Source organism: Peromyscus leucopus, chromosome 17 (assembly GCF_004664715.2).
Source record: "Peromyscus leucopus breed LL Stock chromosome 17, UCI_PerLeu_2.1, whole genome shotgun sequence".
In the NCBI taxonomy this organism is placed as follows: Eukaryota; Metazoa; Chordata; class Mammalia; order Rodentia; family Cricetidae; genus Peromyscus; species Peromyscus leucopus.
Genome location: NC_051077.1, coordinates 168,188 through 185,912, shown reverse-complemented (window position 1 = coordinate 185,912; position 17,725 = coordinate 168,188). Strand labels below are relative to the sequence as shown.

Here is a 17,725-nt window from a genome sequence, read left to right as displayed (position 1 = left end):
GTTTCTTTTGCGTTTCACTATCTTCATATGAAGGCTAGAGAGATTCTAGTTAGGTTTCTTAGCCATAACTATCTCTGGAGATGACTTATCACTTGACCTTTCCAACAGGACCTCCGGGTAACATCCTGAATACACAATATGGTTTAAAATGCTTTGGTTGTCGAATCTTTTACGTGTAATTCACAGTTGCGTCAAGCATTAATTCCTTCAGAAAGCAATGAACAAATAATCTCTGGCTGGAACCTCCAATATTCACCAAAGGCTGTTCATACTAGAAACATGAGGCCATAGGATCTCCTCTGGCCTTCTCAGTTATAACAGTGAGTGAAACACCTCCCCAATGTCACGGCCACTGAATCCCGCCTTTCTCAAAGTTGTTGCTGGGATGGTGGCATTACTCCTACTGTTGGAGTGGTGGTTGGAGTCATTTGATTTTCACAAGTAATTGGAAGATGCCACCAGAGTAATGAAGTACCAACACAAACCCTCCTTGGTTTTTGCTTCACTCCTTGTGGATACTGAGCAGAATACTTATGGCTCCAGAGACATAAGAGAGACACAATGAGAGACAGATGGGTCTCGGTGTTCAAAGCCAAGGAAGAGATTCACAACACACTCGTGAGCCATTGTGGCTGGTGATCACCCCTATACTATTCTCCCTATCTTAAAAATAGATGCTTCTAAGCACTAAATCCTTCTCCAATGACTCCCTGTGTGACCACTTAGTGGTCAGGTGGACATGTGTTCCATAGACTCATTCTGTCCCTGTGATGGCCAAAGTCACTGCATAGACTCATTCTGTCCCTGTGATAGCTGAAGTCACTGCATTTTAACCTGACCTCCCTTTTTCCTGTTGGCTCCTTTGCATGTGTAAGCCATGAACTCGGTCCTTGTGGAATGTTCCCAAGCATGCTCCTCATGCATAATCCCGTCACCTCTGCACACACTGCTTGGCACTGTTTCTCCTAGGTTCCTGATGGAAGACATCTCGACTCCTGTGAGGATAGTTCTTCCCGACTATCTTCCTGGTGTCCCGGACTTGAACCATCTCTTGTCTGGCTGTTGATTTCTTCTCCTTCCTCATCTCAGTTGTCAACAGCGTGCTGATGGCTCCCACCTCTCTGTCACAGACATCCCCCTTTGAGCTTTAGTTGAGTGCAATGCTGTGTGTGTAACACTGTGCACACTGACCCTAGGCAGCTCTCCTGGAACTCTATCAGCCTGTGCTGAGCCTGTGTCTTCACCATGCTCCCAGCTGAAGCTCCCACACACTACCACACACAGTTGCCTACTACAGTTCCCTTTCTTTCAGCCTCCACAACTTCCAAACCTGCTCTAAGACCTCATCTAATTGACTCCAATTCTCTTTCAGATTCATCTACTTTCCTTCCTTCTCCAGTGTGCTAGTTATCACAGGATCCACTTGGGCAGCTTCCTGTATCTGCTGCTCCTCTCTTCTAGCTGTTTTTCAGAAGTGATCTCCCGACACAGATCTGTTTCTTCTTGTTCTTGTTATTATTATTATTGCTATCATCAGTATTATTATTTTGTACATGGTGTGTGTGTGTGTGTTTGTGTGTGAGAGTGTGAGTGTGAGCATGTGTGCCACTGAATACATGAAGAGGTCAGAGAACAACTTTTGGAACCATTATGGGTTGGAGGGATGCAATTTAAGCTGACAGGCTTACACAGCAAGTTCCTTTCCATGCTGAGCTGTCTCCTTTGTGCAGCTTCCATTCTTAGGGTCTGGATAATCTCAAAGCTCCTGCTGTGATCAGGAAGAGTCCTCACTTGGCTGCATGTTTCCCAACCTTTCCTGACTGAGACTTTATGGACGGAGGGAGGGAGACAAAGCTTCCGCTAGGACATTTCAGACTTCTGAATCTGGTGTGTTGAAGGTCCTGCTGGGACCAGATGGCACAACTTTAGGCATTTCCTGGAATTCATCCACAGAGATTTGGGAGACAAATAACTCACCTCAAGGAACAGTAGAAAGAACAAAAGAGCAGAACTTCTGATTATATCGGGACACTGAATTCAGTCAACCCAACCGTGAAGCCACTGCTTTCCTCAGACATGGCCGTAGAATCCCAACATTGCCATCCTGATTGCAGCTACCACCAGGGCGGCTTCCCGCCTTCTCCCTCTCACAGCCCTGCCTTCAATTCCAACTCTCCAAGACTAGCAGGACAGATCTGACACCTCACTCGGGAATGAGAGATCTTACGGAATCACACAAAGAGCAACATGAACCTCAGCACCTTGGCTCAGCTCTTGCTTGTGTGCATATACTGCTCCCCTCCCCCACAAACACCTCCACACACCCACACCCACACCCCCCGCCGCCGCCCCATGCCTGAACAGTGCATGGAGTTACCTCTGCTCATTCCTTGAATGCTCAAGTGTTCACAGCTTCCTACATGGCGTCTGCTCTCACCAGTTTCTCATTCAGGAACTTCACTGAAAATCTACTCAACCTTGTATGCCTTCTCCCTCCCTCCCAGGAGACTGACTAGTCTCCAGCTCTTTCCTTATGGCAGAACTGGTGAATAGCAGCTCCTCATAGGAAGGCATGGCATTTGTATGTGCCCTTTCAACATCCACTGAATCTACAACTGTTTTCTGCAAAAAGCCTACATGTGACTACATGTCGTAACTCCTAGACAGCGAATTCCTTGAGGAATGAAAATCCATATATACATATAAATTGAGTGCATAGCCTGGTAGCTTGTACAGGGAAGAGGCTGCAACACTGAGAAACACCACCCGTGAGAGGAAACACTGAGCCAGCAGTCTGCAGGAGCAGAGGAATCATGCTGCATTCGGAGGCAGGGGGACCAGGGTGTTAGGCTACTAGGGAGGTGATTAGACATAAATAAAGAGAATAAGAGCTCATGTTTCAATAGAGCCATGGTGTGGAGACTGGCACACAGTAACTAGGTGACAGAAAACTTGAAGAAATGACTCTTTAGAAAAGAATACTGGAGGTAAAGTGAGCACCCGTGTGCGCGCGCAGTCAGCATGTGTAACACGAATCTTAATAGGTCTTATTAATAAAAACAAACCTGGAGCCAGGTACTGGGGTGAACACTGAAAGATCAGAGAAACAGAATAAGCCACATCCAACCTCCCCTCAACAACTTCTCAGCCAATCCTGTTTCCTCAAACTGGAAGCCTCTGTGTCCTCATCCAAATGGATCTCAGCTGAACTGCTGCTAAAAAGCTAAAAGCTTAAAAGGCTAAAGTTCCAGGTCCTCAGGCCTTATATACCTTTCTACTTCCTGCCATCACTTCCTGGGATTAAAGGCGTGTGTCATCATGCCTGGCTGTTTCCAGTGGCTTTGAACTCACCGAGATCTGGATGGATCTCTGCTTCCTGAATGTGTGCCACCATTTTCTGGCCTCTTTGTCTGTCTAGTGGCTGTTCTGTTCTCTGGCCCCAGATAAGTTTATTAGGGTGCACAATATATTGGGGGACACAATATCACCACAAGCTTGAGTAGATAAAAACACGGAAATAAAAAGTATTTGTCATCTATCACTTTGGAAAGAATTACAATGTTCAAAAAACCCCACTAAGTCCTAGAAGTGAGACTGTCTCAGTTAACGTTTAGAGCGTGCTGATGGCCGCCTCCTGGGAGTTCACTTGTTGCCTGCTGGCTCTGCAGCCTGTCCCTGAGAGCTCGTGTTCCTGACTCCCGCACTCCATTCTGTCACTTCCTATAGCTCCTTAATAAAATAAATAAGTCACTCAAGACTTAGAGGAGAAAGTTACTAATCTAGAAGAGACATTCAGTAAGTAGAGATGCTAACAAATGAAACGAATGGAAATCCTTGAAATGAATCAATTCGATCAAATGAAAAAACTCAACCAAAGCATAGTCAATAGAGCAGACCAAATGGGGAAAATTCTCAGGTATCAAGGACACAGTTAAGGTATTATTACTTTCAGACAGTAATAATGAAAATGTAATAAGACAGTTATGACTCATAGCTAAAAGGCCAAATCTATGAAACTGTGATATAGAGGAAGAAACCAAGATGTAGCATAAAGGCATAGAAAACTATTCCATAAATTACTGCAGATATTCCCTTACATTGGGGAAAGACACAAACATCTCAGCACAGAAGAACTTAAGAACCCAACAGACATGACCAGGAAAGAACCTTCTCTGTGTTATATTATAATTGAAATGCTAGAAGTACATAACAAAGTAACTGGATATTTCAAGAGAAAAGCAAGAGTTCCTTATAATGGGAACCATCAGAACAACAGCAGGCATCTCAGCAAAAACTCTAAAGGCTAGGAAATGAGGGGCTGATATTCAGACCCTGAAACAAAATATCTGTTAAACAAAATGACTAAATCCATCAAGACTAGCCTTTAAATTGGAGAATAGATATAAAGAAATTCATCATGATAAATGTAAACTAAAGAAACCTAAGATCATTAACACAACACTGTAGAGGAGATGTAAAGGATATATTTTTACATATGTAGAATAAGAAAGACATACACAAATGTCTCAAAACCTACCAAAAAAACACAAAAAAGAAAGAAAGAGAGAGAGAGAAAGAGGTAGGGAGGGAGGTAGGTAGGTAGGGAGGGAGGGAGGGAGGAGGGAGGGAGGGAGGAAGGAAGGAAGGAAGGAAGGAAGAAAAGAGAGCTGAGAATCAGACATTTGACCAACTAATCGAGCACACCTCCCAGAGAAACTAGTACACACCTGTAAAAATAAGCCTGCATTAGTCACTTTTATGTTGCTGTGATTAAACACCATGACTAAGACAACTTATAGAGAAGAAAGGCTTTATTTTGGGTTACAGTTCCAGGGGGATAGAAGTCTATCACGGCCAGGGCAGGGAGCAGATAGACATGGTGGCTGGAGCAGCAATCTGAGAGCTCACATCTTAAAACTTCAAGCATGAAGGGTGAACTGGGAATGGCTGGTGTGTGGCTTTTGAAACCTCAAAAACCCACCTCCAGTGACACATTGTCTCCAGTAAGGCAACATGCAGACAGTACCATCAATTGAGACCAAATATTCAAATGCCTGAGACTATGGGGGTGGGCATCTCATTTAAACCATCACAAAACCACACCCTCCTTCAATAAACGGCATTTGGAAAAAAAAAAAAAAACACCACACATGCAAACATATCTCATTTAAACCACTGCAAAACATCAAATGTAAACAGCCCCATCTCATCAATTAAAAGAAGTGGACTGGTTGAATGGATTGAAAAAAAACAAAGCCCAATTATTTGCGGCTGCAAGAAACTCACCATCCCGATACAGGCACATAGAGACCAAAAGTGAAATGGTGGATGGTGACATATTCTAACTAAATGGAGTCTGAGAGTAAGCAGGAGTAGTTATACTCACATGGGACTAAACACACATCACACTGAAACTAGTCAGGGATAAAGATGATCTCACATATTAATGAAGTGAACCATAGGTCATGGAGCTACAACAATGACAGACAGGTGTGTTATTAATTGTGATGATGAACACAGTTTCATAAGACCAATGCTACTAGACACAATGGACAGACAGGTCTAAATACAACAGTAATGGGTCACTTTAGCACTCTATGCTCATCAGCAGTATAACTGTGGTAGCTTGAACATATTTGGCCCCCATAATCCCATAGGAAGTGGCACTATTAGGAGGTGTGGCTTTGCTGCAGTGGGTATGGTCTTGTTAGAGGAAGTGAGTCATCATGGGGTGGGGGCAGGCTTTGAGGTTTCCTGTGCTCAGGATACTGCCCAAGGTATCAGTCAACTTCCTGTTGCCTGCAAGCTAAGATATAGTCAGCACCACATCTGTCTGCACGCCGCCGTGCTCCCCGCCAGGATGATAATGGACTAAACCTCTGAAACTGCAAGCCAGCCTCAATTCAAAGTTTTTCTTAAAAGAGTTGCCATGGTCATGGTGTCACTTCAAAGCAATAGAAATCCTACCTAAGACAGACACTTTGGAGTTCATGCCTCTGATCACAGATCAGATGGTTTGAACACAGGCCTACAGGACATTCTATCAACTGCTGCTGCAGACACATTTTTCTCAGTACTCTATGAAATTGTCTTTAAAATCATGTTGCAGGCCATATAGAAATACCTAAATACATAAAAAGAATGAAATAATGTCTCTAATGTATCTAATAGAATCACAATGCAATAAAGTTATATCAGTAATAGAAACTCTATAGGACATACTCAAACATGTAGAGATTGAACAACATAATACTAAATAATTTGGACAACATTTAAATGATAAGTGAGAATTTTAAAAACATTCCTGAAATGTAAGAACAAAATTCATTATTCATACAATTTTAACATGAAAAATAAATTGTAACATGAAAAAAAGAAAATCCACTTCTTAAGAGAATTTCCTTATGGCCTGTTTAAAATATCTTTGTACCCCAATTCTAGGCTCAGGTCACTGGTAATTTCCATAAATTACCTTATAACAACAGTTTTTACTACTTATTTATTCTTTACCTCACTGACCTCAGTCTTTCAAGGGAGCAGGGTCATTAGCCAGATTTTGTGTCCTTAGCTGTATTCCCATGCTTAGAAAATAGTAGAAATCTCAGTAGATATTTCTTGAATTAGTGAATCAAGAATGGAAGACAGAATGAAGGAAACATGAGAAAATGAAATGCATACAGCTCAGTTAAGAGAGAATGTTGTGCTTATGTCCTTAAAGTAATTCTGAGCATGACAGGCGATTGAAAGAATAGACAGTTTTCATTCAACAAACAGTAAGGGGAAGAGAGGGAAAGAGAGAGGAGAGACAGCGAGATAGAGAGACCCAGAGAGAGGAACATATCACATTGTAACAGCAGATGTCAAGTGAGGCTGTAGGTGTGGATCCCTCCAGATACAATGGCCAGCTTTAATAATGCAGTGTCAACATAGCAGTACACAGAGCCATATGGTCAGACCCATGGAACACAAGCCGCCTGTGACATTCTTGAAAGTCTACGTAAAAGTCCTGTGCATGGAGACTAAAGAGTAGACGCACACAAACAAAACTTTGTCACTGCATAGATCTTCTTCAACTCTGCTTCCTTATGACCTGAGAGAGACGTACACACCCTCACCCATCCCCCACACCTACACACAAACATGTAAAACAGTAAGACACATGCTGTTTCTGTGTGGACGTAACTATAGCAATCTGAGCCTGATGACGTTCCTGCAGCAGCATGGTCAGTGACTGCTGTCTTTCTCTTAACTGTAGCGTGCTATTCAGATTTTTCTCTATTATAAGAACACCACTTACTTTAATAATTTTCCATCCTGTATTGCTGATAAATCAACGGTGATAAATAATTATAGATTTACTTGTGGAAAGATAAGCATCAGTTTCGAATAGCCGAGCTCTGTGTTCAAAGTTGGGCAAGATGTGAGCGCTACAGATAGAGAACTTACTCTGGGGTTTATTTTAATTTAAACTGTGGGATATAGTTTATAAACTGTGACTTCTTATTTATTTCTGCTTTGAGCCTACTTATAATTATTTTTACTATTTAAAAAATTTATACACTATATTTTGATTAAAAAAATTTCCCCTCTTCCAACTCACTCCAAATCCTACCCTCTCTACCCATGGAATTTCAGATTCTTTCTCGATCTTAAAAAAAGTAAACAAACCCAAACCTAAAACCAAAGAGCACACACACACACACACACACGCACACACACACACACATACACACACACACACAATGAAAAGCAAAGCAAAAATATAGAGTGTTCTTTGTGTTAGAATTTTTTTCTTAATACTCAATGTAAAGTATCAAAGAGAGTGAAGAGACCTCACAGTGAGGATTTGGCTTTTCAAATATCAAAATTTATTATCAAGCCAGTGAGCTCTGGTAAGTGCTGTGGGATGGTCTATATGTCAAATCTGTTGCTCTGATTGGTCAATAAATAAAACACTGATTGGCCAGTGGCCAGGCAGGAAGTAGGTGGGACAAGGAGAGAGGAGAATTCTGGGAAGCGGAAGGCTGAGGCAGAGAGACACTGCCAGCCACTGCCATGACCAGCAGCATGTGAAGACACTGGTAAGCCACCAGCCACATGGCAAGGTATAGATTTATGGAAATGGATTAATTTAAGCTATAAGAACAGTTAATAAGAAGCCTGCCACGGCCATACAGTTTGTATGCAATATAAGTCTCTGTGTTTACTTGGTTGGGTCTGAGCGGCTGTGGGACTGGCGAGTGACAAAGATTTGTCCTGACTGTGGGCAAGGCAGGAAAACTCTAGCTACAGGTAAGTGACCAACCATAAACAAGATGTAAAGACACTTAGGTATTCTACTTAAAATGGGATAAAAATAGGGATTTCAAAGATAGTATATTGTCAGTGAAGAGAGAAAAGTGCAATTAATGGTAAACCTAGCTTCTTATTAAATACACATCTTAATTTTATAAAATATTTTAACTCTAAAAATAAAGGTTTTTCAAAAAGGTGTAGAAGACTCATCATTAGACTTCAGGAAATACACCACAAGACATAAAGAAACCCAAAACCCATGAGAGTAAACAGAGTTAGAGTTTGGTCATCATTACAGATAGACAAAAAGAGAAGAGGTCAGGGCTAGAGAGATTATTGGGTGGTTAAGAGCACTGGCTGCTCTTCCAGAGGACCCAGGTTCTATTCCCAGCACCACATGGTGGCTCCCAGCTATCACCAAGGAGAAAGCCTTGAAAGCTGAAGATGAACAAGGGAAGGTCGGTGTCAAGATAGAAATCAACTGATAAGAGGTAGAGCGTCTACTGTGTGCTGAGCTTCCCTAACACGGATTCAGGGAGTCGTGAAGACCACAGCAGAAAGAGCCCCTGAGACAGTGAAGAGGGGGTGAGTGTCGGACACCCCATGTCATAACCATTAAAGAAACTAGGTGGTCTTGAAAATATGGGTAGACCAGGGCTCCTGTTTACTCTTGAGGAATCTGATGTCACAGGAGACACGGATAGCGGAAGCCGGTGAGAGGCCTTCAAAGGGACAGGGGACTCCGGTGTACACCAGCTTTAGTTCCTAGGGAGAAAATTCACTCTCCTGGAGGAGAAGTCCTCAAAAAAGAATGTTCACACGTGTGCACCTTTGGAGATTTAACTGGCTGTTCTCGCTGTGCCGACTGAAGGCAGATGAGGGTATCCAGGCAGCAACCATGTGCCTGCTGGGAAAAGCTGACAAGGCTGTGGTGCCAATGCCCACCGGCCTGGTGCAAATGTGCAATCTCAATGCTAAAATGCAACCGGTGTGTGCTCACTCTTCCGTCCTTTACCAATCACCCCACCTCCACCCCCACTGCCGTTTCTCAGGACTGACGGACAGGTGGGGAAGTCACACTCAATGTTAGTCATTTGTCACTTAGGTGAAGCAGAGGGGGGTGGGGGAAGAGCTGAGTGGCTTCAGTTACTGACCCTAGATGTGGTCTGGGGAACGGGGTTAGGGACCAGTAAAGACAACCAGGCCAGGGCTCTGTGAGGCAAAGAACAGGTGCATCACTGCCCAGAGGTTCCTGGACAGTGAGCAGAATGCACAGTGGGGAGAGGAGCAGGGGAGTCTCTTGGTAGAGGGTCCTTTGTGAGAAAGAGGGGCCAGAAGGTGGAAGAGGGACCTTGTTCTACAGGGACAGTAGCAGTTTTAGCTAGGGCCTGGCTGCTGTGGAGAATCAGTGGCCTGGAGACATTCATGTTGGACAGCTTTCACCTTTCTCCTGTTGTTGTTTGTACTGCTGCTTTGGCGGGGGGGGTCTGCACCTAGCTCCCAAATAAAACACACAGAGGCTTATTATTTCTTATAAATGATCAGCCTTAGCTTGGCTTGTTTCTTGCCAGCTTTTAACTTTAATTTATCCACCTACCTTTTCTCTGGGCTTTTACCTTTCTCTTATTTCTGTACATCTGTGGCTGGCTGTGTGGCTTGGGTGGCTGGGTGGCTTGGTGGTGGGTGCTGGGGCTGGGTGGCTGGGTGGCTGGGTGGCTGTGTGGCTGGGTGGCTGGGTGGCTGTGTGGCTTGGGTGGCTGGGTGGCTGTGTGGCTGGGTGGCTGTGTGGCTGGGTGGCTGGGTGGCTGTGTGGCTGGGTGGCTGGGTGGCTGGGTGGCTGGCTCCCAGCATCCTCCTCTCCTTGTTCTCTTGCTCCTTCTTTTCCTCCCACATTTCTCCTCCTCTTTTATTCTCTCTGCCCACCAGCCCCACCTATCCTTTCTCCCACCTCTCTATTGGCCAGTCAGCTCTTTATTAGACCATCAGGTGTTTTAGACAGGCAAAGCAACACAGCTTCACAGAGTTAAACAAATGCAATATAAAAGAATATAAAATGTCTTTGCATCATTAAACTAATGTTCCACAGTATAAACAAATGTAACACACCTTAAAATAATCCTCTACAACATCCTCCTATTGAAGAAGGTGCTTCCTTGAATCCACATGTGAAGAGAAGGACTGAACAGGAGAGAAACAGGCCAGGGAGTGACTGGCAGGCTTGGACCCTGATGCAAGGCAGGAAAAGCACACAAGGCAGATAGGATGCTTCTGCTCCCATTGGTTAAGGGGAAAACAGATATCTAGCTAGCTGCTCATGCTGCAGTAAAAGTGGGACCATTGTCTCCCAGATCCAGTTCGCCTTCCTGCTGATGCCTGAATCTAGTCATGTGACCAAGTGCCATGATTGCTCTGACCTCCCAACCCCAGGCTCAGCACAGGATGAACTCTCACTACAGATCTATCTGAAGCACTGCTCTGACCAGAGGCGCCCTCAACATCAGCATTTCTCCTAGAGGTCATCTGGAACTTTCCTGCTGACGCTACCTCCATAATGAAATGTTTGTTCTAGTTTTAAACATTACTATATAAGCTGGATCAAGTTTGCAAAGTGAGACCCATTCTTGTGCCAAAGAGAAGGACACAGGCAGAGAAAAGATCCGAAACGATTTGCCTCCCTGAACTTCTGCTCACTCTGCTTCAGAGTTTTCTCTCTCTGATGGTAAAAACATATCCACTGCTGACAGTGTTGTTTTGTTTTCTTAAGACTTACTTTGCTTTCAATTAAGTGTTTGTGTGTATGTCTATGAGCGGGTATGTGCAAGTGAGTGCAGGTGCCTGCAGAGGCCAGAAGAGGGCATCAGATCCCCAGGAGGTAGAGTTACAGGCAGTTGTAAGTCTCTCCATGGAGGGGCCGAGAATCAAACACAATCCTCTGCAGGAGTGATAAACATTGAGCTCTCTCTCCAGCCCCACTATGTGCAGCACTGAAAGGAAAGAATAATTTCTGGAAACAGCAGGTCACCTACCTTCAGACTGAGGTGAGAACTTTCAGAGTGCATGGCTTACCATGAAATGAGTACTCCCCTGGGTGGCTGAGGGGGTCTCCCTGACCATGAATTATTGGTCACCTCACACTCTGCACAATGGCATCCTCTGCCCCATGGGGCCCACATGAGATACTGAGGTAAGGCAAGCGAAAGTTCTCGCTTCTGCCCAGGAATCTGCTCACTTCCAGCACGACTGCTTGGCTCTGAAGGTGAACACAGTACAGTGATAAAGCAGGGACAGAATGCGGAGGAAGTCACACAGGAGGGCATGGAGGGGAAAGAGTGAGTGTAGACGGAGAGTGAGACCCAGTGCATGCTGCCTGAGCACCAGGTCACAATAATGGACAAAGCAACAGGAACTGGGAACATAGGTGTCAGGTGTAACTTCAACACTATGAACTGTGACCTTTATCAATAAAGCCTCCTCACTGTTCTCCTTACTCTAGTCATTTCTTGAGATGTCACTAAGACCCACAATTCTGGGCTGGAGAGGTGGCTCAGCGGTTAAGAGCATTGACTGCTCTTCCAGATGACCCGGGTTCAATTCCCAGCACCCACATGGCAGCTAACAACTGTCTATAAGTCCAGTTTGAGGGGATCTGACACCCCCATACCAACATACCTACAGGAGAAACACCAATGTACATAAAATAAAAATATGTTAAACCCCTGCACTCAAGAGATCCTTAAAAAAAAAAAAAACCAAAAATTCTATGGTAAGAAACAGCCACAGTAAAACCCGGCTTCTACAGTCCACGGTGGAGGCGGGCACTGGAGGGCAAGCCTGCTTTGCAGCGAATAGCTCGGGAAATAGATGACTCGTAAGTAAGCACTTCTTAATTACTTTGGTAAATTCATCAGGAATGCTTTCCCCAAGCATTTGAAACATTTTCATTAATGAACATTATTCATTAATTAGATTCATTAAGTCTGCTTTTATCTCTTATGGTGGCCAATAGTAGGACTCGCCTAAAAGCACTCCATTAGGTTTATGCCACTGCCTCTTCCAAACTCTGAAATTCTAGCCATATCATACACTTAAAAAAGGTAAAATGAGGCGGGGGAGGGCAGCCTCATGTAATGTCTGGCCACCACCCGATCCCTCCCCCTCCCCCAAGTCCTCACTATTCCATCCCACTGTGCTTCTGTCCCCCCAAGCCCCCCACCCCCACCCCCACCCTGCTACGTTCTACCAGGTGTGCTCTGTCTTCTGGAATGAGCCCGGTCGGTCTCCCTGGTGAAATGATGCGGAGGGTTTTGGGAATTCCCTTCCCGGAGGCCAGACAGGAACATGCCTGTCACTGCAGTAAAACGTAAGCGTAAGCGGCTGTTGCAGAACCAGGCAGGGGCATTTGCACGATGTGTGTCACCAGGTCAGTCACTTTGAGACTTAAAGGGTTAAACCAACGACTACTCCGTGCCTCTCAAAGAAGCCGCCCTGTGCCAATTCTTAGCAGTTAAAGTGAATTTCCAAATGTTCAGGCTGATCAGTACATTCTTTCTTGCTTCTGGAGGCAAGGCTTCTGAACGAGGATATTTATTTTAATAATCACGGGGCCATCACCCTCTTGTCTATTAGCGAACAACAACTAGAGCAAGACAACTATTTTCTCCTCAAACATGTGTTTCAGTCTCCTTTAAAACAAAACCCAAGATCCATTGAAACCACATTCCTTCATCAAGGTGCTTAATTAACATTGGTATGTCCTTGTCTGCAAACCCATAATCTTACTAGAAATCTGTCCTCTGGCAATGTCACCTGTCACTGAAAGGTCATGATATGAACGTGCAGAAGTTTTCGGAAGTGCTAACAGAGAAAAGAATTCTACTCCCGGAGTGGGTGTGCTCTAAATATGTCCTCTAAGTCCTTGTCACTATCAGGAGAAGGCTTAGGAGCAAATAGAGTCTAGCTCAGAGCACCCTGCTGGAATTCCAATATTAAAGCCTTAAGGAGAGCTACCGGCTGACTATTCTGTACCACATGAGCATCTGTGCAGAGCTTGGGTGCAGTCTCTGCAAGGTGAATGGCACAAGGACAAAAGTTCCCAGCCAAGGATTACCCCCTGACAGGCTGAGAAGGAAAAGCCCTGAATACCACAGCAGCAGCGCACCTGGAGAGGAGGTAAATCACTAAATGACTTCAGTCATACATTCGCCAAGTAAGTTGTACAAACATCACCCAAACACCTTAACAGTGTGGAAATCCTTCAGCAACTTTTGTTTATGTATTTCTTTTCTCTCAATGTTTCCGGTATCCGACACATCTCTTTTTTTAAAAACGCAGCATTTTAAAGATTTTTTTTTTCACACTACAGCGTTTAGATAAAGAGAGAATTATTTTAGAATCTGAAATAAAATGGAACTCAGCCTGTCAACTACCCTTCACAGCTACCAATGAGTGTCACCCATCTGGATGCCACACGCCAGAACACCTGCCTTAATTTTGGCATATGTTTAAAATAACACTTTAAGAGACAAACCACACACACACACACAGGAGTCAGCGAGTCTACTTACAGCACTTGATAAAATGATAGTGAGACATTGTCCCTTCTCAGGCATGAACCCTGCCGTGGGTCCCAGCATCCTCTTCTGCTATGACTGCTGTCCCCAGGCAATGCATAATTCAGGGTCCCTGCTCAGGTAACAGGGCACCTCAGAATGCATTACTGAGCAGAGGCTCCCGTCCATGATCTTGCAGAAAGCACCAAACTCATTCTCATTCAGCAGCTGGCGTCCAGATCAGCCACTGCCGCCGCTGCACGTGCTACCCTAGCGCCCTTGATTGACACACTCCAGTGCCACCGTCCTGGGGAGGGTCGCTCTAATTGGTGCTCATGTGCAGCCACAGCCTTCCGCTAGTGTGGAGGTGTGCTGCAGTGAGGCGCTCCCTCTCTGTCCTGCCTGCTAATGGCTTCTCAATAGCTTTCAAAATGCAGAAGTCTATGCTGATGAGTGGGCAGGAGGGAGATGCTGCACAGGCATCCTGAATCTTACTGGTGCTCCCCGTCTGCTGCCCCCGATAGGACAGGATTCTTTAGCTGCTGGCCAAGCTCATTATTTTAGTTGCCACCAGTTGCTGCGTGTGAATATGAAATGGACAGCAGGAGCTCAAAATAGCCCCTCCTTAGGATGGGAGTGCTTGGATCTCTGCCTCTAGCCAGGAAGCATGCTCACAAGGCATCGTTTTGGTTATCTATGCAGAATGCAAAATTTAAATTAACCACAGAAAGCTGTTGATTTGCACAGCTTTAAAATTTAGGATTCTGCTACCTCTGCAGACTGCAATGAATTAAACTGCACAACCTAAGCCAGAGAATGAAGTTTTCCTGGGTTGCAATCAGAAGGGAACACATGGTCTCCAAGGCTCTATTGTAATGGAGATAAATATCATATTTTAATAGCTAGTTAGCCAGAGAAAGTCATCTGTAAGTCACTTACAAATGAGAAAGTCTAAGTGATTACATTTTAAAGTTAATGTATTTTTATTTTTAGCAATATTTTTATTTATTCTTTGAGAATTTCATACAGTATATTTTGATCATACTCTTTCCCGTTCCCCCAACTCCCCACCCACTCAATTTCATGTTCTGTCTCTCTTTAAAGCAAAAGCATGGAGGCCAGTTTTTCCTAATCATTCCTGAGCATGGGGTCTGCCCTGGAGTGTGGTTGATATACCCAGTGTCATTCCATTAAAGGAAACTGATTTTCCTCTCCCAGTATAAGATTAGTTGCCATAAAATATGTGGGACAATACCTCAGCTGGACATCATAGACTACCAAATGAAAACCCCAGCATTGGGAATGGGTTGTATCTTTTTGAGTCATTGGCCAACAGTTTCCTATAGATCCCAAGCAGTGCAAGTTATTGTCAGTGGTATTGGTTACGCTCCACAACCTGATGCTGAGACCCTAATGCTAAAGATGTCACTCACTTCCATCATAGGACATGGAGAAATTGAGCTGGTACTCATCTGGAAGCTCTACCTCCACTGGCTAGTGTCAGAGAGAAGTAATCATCATTTTCACCCAGCTCTGAACCCTGCAAGCTACATTAAAGACCTGGCTGCAAGGTGGTGTATTTTTATGCTAATCTTCTTTGAAAGCACAGAGTCATAATTTGTCTCAGCTTTTGGTGGCATTGAGAATGTAAAAATGAAGCATGTGGTAAAGGTTCACACCTTTCTGTGGTGGAGCATAAATCTTGAGTTCCCTTATGAACAGAACTCAGTGAGTCTGTCTTTATTAAATTAGATGATAAAAGCCAGACCTGTCCCTTGAATACACTTCAAGGGACAGTGTCCTGACGATCATAGTCACACCTTGTCATGTTTTCCTTCAAAGTTCAAATGCATACTCTACCACTTTCCAGAGTGTCAGTTGAGACAGAACTCCACCCCCACTTTGTGGCTGGAAAGTGTGGTATCTAATCTCCATTATACGGTTAGAGATAAGACAAATAAAACTGTTGATTAGGTTTTTGGTGTTCAATGAAGTGACTACTAAAATTAACAAGGAAAAATATTTTACTATGTATCAAATGACCCTGTCCACACTTTAACTTTCTCGAGAATTAGGAAGACTTTCTGCTTTGTTAAAGTGGATCCTTCATTATTCATCCATTTAATAATTACAGTGCCCCATCACCTATGACCTGTAACATGTTGGGTGATTATGAGGAATAAAAATGTGTCTAAAACAAGTCTGAAATGCAGCATTTATATACAGAAATAGTGTAGCTTATTTTTGAAACTTCTTTGTGTGTTTTGCAGTGATCCAGTAAGACAGCAGACAACTATATGCATCTCTTACTGACCATCAAGAAGAGCATGGCACCTTCTTCTTAAATCAGTGCAAGCCTCCATATGCACAGCAATTCCGTGTTCACTGGAGTGGTGTCTGGTCTCTTTAGGGAACTTTCTGCTACCTCGTTACTTGTTGCTCCTCCTCTTAACACAGTGACAGACAGACAGCATGCTGCCTGTGCTCCTCCATATATATGAAGTTCTATCCTCTGTAACTTGCATGCCTCTGAATGTGCACAACCAGCCCATATCTTGTGATGATACCATGAATCACTCCTTAAAATGAAAAGCACGAGTCCAAAAAGATGTTATCAAAGTATGATCGACTGGGACCTAGTGATCCATTTTTGAATAACTTAGCCCCACCTCTGGCAGAACTCTGACCAAAGCATGCCCTTGTCCTTGAGGTGCTCATTGGTGAAGTGCAGATGTCCATCAAGCCATGCACTGTGATACATGAGAAACAACATGGCTGAGGACATGGGACCGGGAACTGTGCAGAGGAGCAACACTAGCCACTGCCACTCTGAGGAAACAGAGACGAATGCACATACTGTGAAGATTCTTCACTCTGCCTCATATGTATGAGCTGTATACAAGAACTGTACTGTACATGTGTTACAATGAACTGCACATGAGCTGTGTATGAGATGTGTATGAGATGTTCACGATGAGCATATGTCAGACTGTTATGACGTATGAATGTGTATGAATGTACTGAGCTGTACATATGACATATGTGTATGAGCTGTGCATGATGTATGACTGCATGCTGTACATGAGTTGTGTATGAGCACTGCTGTACATGAGCTGTGTATGAGCTATGTATGAGCTGTACATGAGCTGTGTATGGGCTGTGCATGAACTATACATGAGCTGTGTATGATATGTGTACCAGCTGTGTATGAGATGTGCATGGGCTGTGTATGAGCTGTGCATGAACTGTACATGAGCTGTGTATGATATGTGTAACAGCTGTGTATGAACTGTGCAAGAGTTGTGTATGACCTGTACATGAGCTGTGTATGAAATGTGTATCAGCTATGCATGAGCTGTATTTGAGCAGCACATGAGCTATGTATAAGTTGTGCGTGATCTATGAATGAACTATGCGTGAGATGTACACAAAGTATACATAAGATGTATATAAACTAGGCATGAGATATGTTTGAACTATGTATACATGTCATTTTTACACACTCTCAAGTTGTCTTATATTGAATTTGGAACTTTGTGCTCATTTTGTCAACCTTTGAGTACATTCATAGCCAAAAAGAGATACATTTTCATTTTCCCAGTCCTACCAAACAAGAACTAGTTCCTTATTCAAGTGTAACTATGATGGGAACATAGATAGGACTCTATTAACTTTCATAACATTGAACAAAAGATGACTTAAAATTTATTACATTTCTTGAAATACATCTTTCCTAAGAAACCCAGTCTGGTAGGGATCACAGAGACCACATCGCAGCTCTTTGAATCACATATTTTATGGGTAATATCAGATTCGATGGGAGCAGTAAGGCAGAGCTGAGACTGGAATGGATAAGTTACTAGAAATTCATTTGTGTTGTG

At 43.7% G+C, this 17,725-nt stretch overlaps 1 protein-coding gene across 2 annotated transcripts in view; it reads right to left on the bottom strand.

Moving 5' to 3' along the window:
- Myo16 (myosin XVI) overlaps positions 1-17,725 on the bottom strand; it is a 485,099-nt gene that overhangs the window by 373,032 nt on the left and 94,342 nt on the right. Inside the window, exon 1 of one of the 2 annotated variants that reach the window (XM_028872305.2) lies at positions 13,860-14,593. The exons of the other annotated variant lie outside the window; for it this stretch is intronic. Coding sequence (XP_028728138.1) covers positions 13,860-13,887 — 28 coding nt within the window. The 5' untranslated portion in view covers positions 13,888-14,593. Of the gene's footprint in view, positions 1-13,859; positions 14,594-17,725 lie in introns of those variants that run through there. 2 annotated transcript variants of the gene reach the window in all.